The sequence below is a fragment of the Belonocnema kinseyi genome, chromosome 1 (assembly GCF_010883055.1).
Source record: "Belonocnema kinseyi isolate 2016_QV_RU_SX_M_011 chromosome 1, B_treatae_v1, whole genome shotgun sequence".
Taxonomy (NCBI): Eukaryota; Metazoa; Arthropoda; class Insecta; order Hymenoptera; family Cynipidae; genus Belonocnema; species Belonocnema kinseyi.
Window position 1 is genome coordinate 96254149 of NC_046657.1, and position 6471 is coordinate 96260619.

The 6471-nt window shown below is 26.4% G+C and overlaps 1 protein-coding gene across 3 annotated transcripts in view; it reads right to left on the reverse strand.

Annotated features, from left to right (window-relative positions):
* The window catches only part of LOC117171992 (BUB3-interacting and GLEBS motif-containing protein ZNF207), a 27565-nt gene extending 24084 nt beyond the window's left edge, over positions 1-3481 (reverse strand). For all 3 annotated transcript variants that reach the window (XR_004466946.1, XR_004466945.1, XM_033359709.1), the window contains exon 1: positions 3312-3481. Coding sequence is in view for 1 of the 3 variants with exons in the window: in XM_033359709.1 (XP_033215600.1) it covers positions 3312-3352 (41 nt within the window). In the remaining 2 variants the exon portion in view is untranslated. The remainder of the gene's footprint in view (positions 1-3311) is intronic.
* Between the last annotated feature and the right edge of the window lie 2990 nt (positions 3482-6471).

A 6471-nucleotide genomic window follows, 5' to 3' on the forward strand; every position in this document is an offset into this window, starting at 1 on the left:
ATGAACAATGTCGCCAGAGGACTACTAGATTTTGCATTGATTGCAACATGTATTGCTGCTTACATTGTTTCTCAAAATTACATTCTGAAACAGCACGATCAAGATGATTTCAACGGATTGAAATCTGGAATGAAAAAAATTCTCCATAAAAGAAAAATTAAAAAATGTAAAAAAAATATATAAAATCCCTTAAAAAAAAAAAGAGAGACTATCGATATTCGTCGACCTCCACGTTGATGATAGTTCGGCAACGTAAATTTTGTTTGCGGCAGACGGACGATAGATATTCGTGAATCATTTTACTCTTACACGATGCTTAGAACTATGAAAATTTTTTCTTGAAAAACTATGCGCTTTTCGGAAAATTTGTCAAGAATAAAAAGTTCTTGTAATCAGCCGAGGAATACGCCTGGATTTTTCCGGAGCAAATTTCCGGATATGCAAAATCCAAAAATTTGCTCAAAGCGCTTCGAAAAAATTCAGGCGTATTCCTTGGCTGATTACAAGAACTTATTATTTTTGTTGATTTTTCCAAAAAGCGCATCGTTTATTGTAAAAAAATTCATGAATGTTTTCAAAAAATTTTTGGCATTAAGACGCCATTTTGAAAATACTAAAACGAAAAATCGATCTTTGAACCATGGACTCTCAAAGTTTAGACATTTATTCCACCGGTTAGTGAGATTCCAGGTTAATTACAGACTCGAAAAGCTTTGGAAAATTGTTCACAAAAAAAAAATAGGCACGAAAAATCACGTTTTTTTTGTTTAAACTGCATTTTGGGATAATAAATAAATTTTTTGAGGAATTTCATTGGCACCGTCGGAAAGAGGAGATCTTAAGCAATAAAAATATATGTGTCTTAATTTTTTCTAGTGTCGAATAGCCTTAGTTATTGGCCGTTGAAAAGCAGTGTACCGGTAGTGGCGTTTTGGCCGTTTAAGGGTTAATGAAAATGATGAATTTTTAACTAAAATAATGGAATATTTAACTGGAATAATTCAGTTTAAAATTCAGTTAATTAAAAAATTCAGTTAATTTCAGTTAGAAAAAAATTAATTTGCAGCCAAAGAAAAAAAGAAGTTGTGACAAAATAGCTAATTTTTTAACCAAAAAGATTAATTTTCAATTAAAACAATGAATATTTAACTGTAATGTTCGAACTTGGATCCAATAAGATAACATGTTAACTAAAATTATGAATCTTTAACTGGAATAGTTGAATTTTCAACGAAAAAGATGAATCATCAAAAACAAAGATTAATTTATACCAAAATAGACGTTTTTTCAACTCAAAAACTAATTTTTCAACCGAAAATTGAATGGTTAAATTATTATTGAAAAAAAAGAATGCTCAACCCAAGAGATGAATTTTCAACTAACATGATGCAATATTTAACTGGAATTTTCACATATTCAGTTGAAAAAATTAATTTACAACCAAAGAAAAAACCATGTTTCAACAAAATAGCTAACTTGTTAATCAAAAATATTGAATTTTTATTTAAATTGATGAATATTTAACTGTAATGCTTGCATTTAAAAACAAAAAGATAAAATTTCAACTAAAATGCTGAACCTTTAACTGCAATACGTAGCTTTTCAACATTTTTATTGAAAAATATAATGTTCAACTAAAGAAATGAATTTTTTAACCGACGCAAAATGATGGAATATTCAACAGGAATAGTTACATTTTCAACTTCACAAAGGTAATTTAAGCAACAAAAATGTCAACAAAATAGTGAAAAAAAAGGTTTTAAATTTTCTCAAGAGAGAAAGAGAAAGAAAGAAGATAAAAGTTTCTACCAAAAAGAACGAATTTCTAACAAAATATATCAATTTCCAAACAAATACTTGAATTTTCAACTGAAAAAGATAAATTTTCAACCAAACATAGAATAGTTAAATAGAGTAATAAAAAGCTACTCTTACAGACGAAGAATCATTGTTATTCAATTTTATTGTGCAATCAGAAAAAAATTGAACACACTCTGGAATATATTCCTTGACTTGAAAAAAATGACCGGACATTTCAAGGTTTTCCCAGGTACGGTTTACATTAAAAATTCTACCTGTTCTAAACACACTCGAGAAACTCGTAGCATATTTTTTATTCAAAACTATCTAGTTTTGTAATATTTGAATATAAAATGACACTCGACAGAGATAACGCTGAATCAACAAAAAGTTAGATAAGTTAAATAAAATAATTTTCAATATCATAATCATTTTTAATTGTAAATAATTAAGTAACAAGTTGTTATATAAACAATTATTTAAAATATAGATTAAAGTTTAGATTATATTCTCAAAGCGCATTTAATATAAATTATACAATTGTCAATTGTTAAACCCTTTAAAATGATACTTGTCAATTTATAATGTTGTGACAGGAAATTATTACTTAATATTTAATCATTCAAATTTTAAAGAAGAAACAATTAAATATGAATGTTTTCATTTGAAAATTGTTCAATCTTTAAATAAGTTTTCAAAATGTACAAATGGGCCATTTCAAATGCACAACTTTGAACCCTACAAGTTAAAAATTGGTAAATTATCAAAATATTTCCTATTTAAAACTTAGGGGTTTAATCTGAAATGACAAAATAGTAATATCGTCTATACTTCAAACAATTATAATTAAAAAGAAAAGAAGAACAAGAAAAAAGTACCGACTAAAAATGGTTAAGAATAAAAAAAAGACCAAGAACAAGAAAAATTAATCCCTGAGAGACTAGGAATAATTTCCTGAACGACATAATTATCCAAATAATAATAATGATAATGAAAACAAAAATAAGATATGAAATAGAAACAAATAATGAAATGTGATTCAAACATTAATTTGATTCCTATTCTAGTTTCTAATCAAGAATGGTAGAAAAAATCCATATGGAATATGGACCCTGAATTAAAAATTCCCTTTTCTTTTCCAACTTTTGAATTATCCCTCAGCTTCGAAATTCCTCCAAACAAACTAAAGAAAATTGAATACAAAAAGGCAAATTGTCCACGAAAATTTGTACTGTAATCTCTGAAGATTTTGGAAAGTAAAACTTCCACTGACGCGTCGGAAATGTCATTTCCGATGTCGATTACACGCAAAATGCTAGAAAAAATTAAACTTTACGAATCACTCAAACAAATTCCCTACGAGGAATTTATTTTCTCGTGTTGAAAATAGCGTCGATAAACAAATTAAATGTCAGAGAGTTTAGCAAAGACCTAAAACTAGGGTTATTACGTAAAAAAGGGCAGACGTCGACGGACATTTTTATTTTGTATATTTGTTTAATAAAGGATACCAGCACCAGGGCCTCGACTGCTTCTTCTTTTTGCGTCCCATTTCTTCCTAGACTTGGTTATAATAAAAAAATCTCACTATTCAGTCGATTAAGGCGACTTAATTACGTGTTAGGATCTTGAAATCGTCACTCGTAACAGATTTCGATGCACACCCACGCACACACACGCGAAAACCGATATTACAAAATGGCGGGCGAACCTCTTCCGCTTTTACGTCGGAAGTTGCGTCAAGGCGGGATTGTCAAGCAGGTTAGCCAATATTAAAATAGTTTTAAACTAGAGCAAAAAGAAGTTTTGGAATTTTTTACATGTTCTGAGGGAAGTACTTAGTAATTTTTTTGAAGAGTTATTCATTCCTTGAAGCAAAGTGAAGTTAGAGGAAGAATGAATTAAGTTGTAAAATGATATGAAGGAAGAATTAGATGAGGGCGCCACAATCACGGACTATTTTTAGCGGGAGATTCAAAGCGGGATTATAAATGCTGCCTTAAGCAATAATATGTACATGCATAAATGTATGTATAAAGGAATAATAATGAATTAAGCAGTAGAAATTCAAACAAATATACAGGCTTTGAATACATTTAATGATGAAAACTATGAATTTATGTAAATATATCAAATAGGCATATGAAATTTGCAAGCACAAGCTATTTCACAATTTTTCCACATTTTTCAGCATGTATAATTAAAATATGGAATATATTCAATTTATAAAGAAGCTGCCAAAATTGTAATAGATCCAAATTAGAAATTCTCGATCCTTTATATTTTTTTCAATTACAAATAAAAACTTCGAATATTTTTGACAAGAAATAATTTTGAATTCTGAATTAACAAATACACTTGTATTTTGCATTTTGTATCCTTTTATTGTTCATTTTCTTCAAACTTTTGGTGAAAAATATAAAAAGGAAACATTTTTAATATTAATTTTAACCTTTCTTAAAAATTAGAATTCCATCAATTTCAAATAAATTGTAAGGATGAAAAAACGGCTAAGCTTTGCTTATTGAGACATTTAAATAATTAATAGATTACAATATAATATGTATGGCACTTCAACTGTAATTATTCAAATTCCAAATAAATAAAAATATTTTAAACACACCTAAATTAAAACTATCTTAATTTATTCGTTTTGGGTTGCAAGAAAAATTATATAGCTATTTAATCATTGATTTGAATGATGAAAGAAAAATCAAACTTAGCTAATTTAAATACTTTATTCAAATTTATAGAAAGTTTCTTTGGTAAAAAATGTATACTATTCCATCGTGATGTTTCCATTTTGTTTTTATGATGACCATTTGAGTCAATGAATTTATCTCCAATGAAGAAAACTTTTTTATTCTTACATCAACTTTGAATTATGTTAATAAAAAAAGTTTTACTGTATAAAAATAGATTTTTCAAACATTAAACTATGACTTTATTAATTTCGCAATAAATGTATAAATATTATAGGCCAATTTATTCATTTTGAGCGAAGGAATTTTTTATGTTGCTATGCAAAGTTTGAATTATATGTTAATGAGAACAGTTTTAATGTAAAAAAATAGTTTTTTCATTATTAACCACTGCCTTAACCTTCAATATAATGTAATAATGTAATATGTTTATCAATTAGAATTTGATCAATGAGTCTTTTTTTTAGTCTTACATCAAATTTAAATTACATGAATGAAAAAATTTTTATCGTAAACAAAAGTCTTTCTAATACTATAAATGACCATAATTTATCCTTACTCTTTAATAAAATATGTATTAAAATTAGAGATCAAGCGATTCTTCTATATATTATAAAGTGCTAAGAAAACCGATTGAAAGTTTCAATCGGACTTGAGAAATATTTACTGTGAGAGAAAGTTAAATTTGTAGGTGTTTAGGTCTGAAAAGAAACATTACAATTGTTTCCTTTCGTGTTTCTAAAATTCAATTAAAAATTACTTAATAAAATATGCAATAGCTCCTGCATATTAAAACAGCTCTACTCAAATCCAGAGAAAAAATTCCTGATCATTCCAGGCTTTTCCAGGTAAATGAAGTTTTTTCAGTTTCTAGGAATTCAGTTTAAAAAGCCTTAAAAAATTATATTACAAGATATTAGTAAATATATTACTACCATCGACTAATTAAATAATTAAATAATACTAAAAACATACTAAATCATTACGGTGGTACTACATTAAATTAAATTTCAAGGACTTGAAATTCCTAACTTTGAAGTAAAAATATTGAATTTTCAACGTGATAGATGAATTGGAAACCAAATAGTTTGAGTTTCCAACCAAAAACTAATTTTATATAAAAAATAGGATTCTCAGCAGCAAACATAAAGTCTCATCCAGATAGTTGAATTTTCAACTTAAAAAGGATTATTTTTCAACCAAACTAAAGAATTTTTAACTAAAATTATGAATCTTTAACTGGAATAGTTGAATGTTCACCAAAAAGATTAATTTTCTACCAAGAAGCTTATATATTTGTACCAAAAAGATACATTTTCAACAACATACATATATTTTAAACTAAAAAAGATAAATTGGCAACCAAAAATTGAATAGTTAATTTTTCAGTTAAAAAAAAATAATGTTCTAAGAAATGAATTTTTCACTAAACTAATAGAACATTCAATTGGAATAGATATTAAAAAAGATAAATGTTTAACAAAAGATTTTAACTTTCAACCAAGTTATTTCATTTTCAACCAAAAAGATGAATTTCGATCTAAAATGATGAATATTTAACTGGAATACTGGAATTTTCAACCAAAAAGATGAATTTACAAACCAGAATATTTATTTTCTACCAAAAAGTAGATTTTTGAGGTATAAAGTTAATTTTTAAATCAAAAATTGAAGAGTTAAATTTTTAGTTATAAAAATTAATTTTTAACAAAACAAAAAAAAAACAATTTTCAACAAAATAGGTGAAGATTTATTTGAAATAGTTCAATTTTCAATAAAAAAATTAATTTTCAGCCAAATAAAATACGAATTTTCAAAAAAGTAGCTCATTTTTCAGCCAGAGATGAATTTTCAATTCAAATAATGAATATTCAACCAAAAAAATCTGTTTTTAATAATAGAGTTTAACTTTTAACCGAGTAATTAAATTTTTATTCTAAAAAGATGAATTCCGAACAAAAAATGTAGC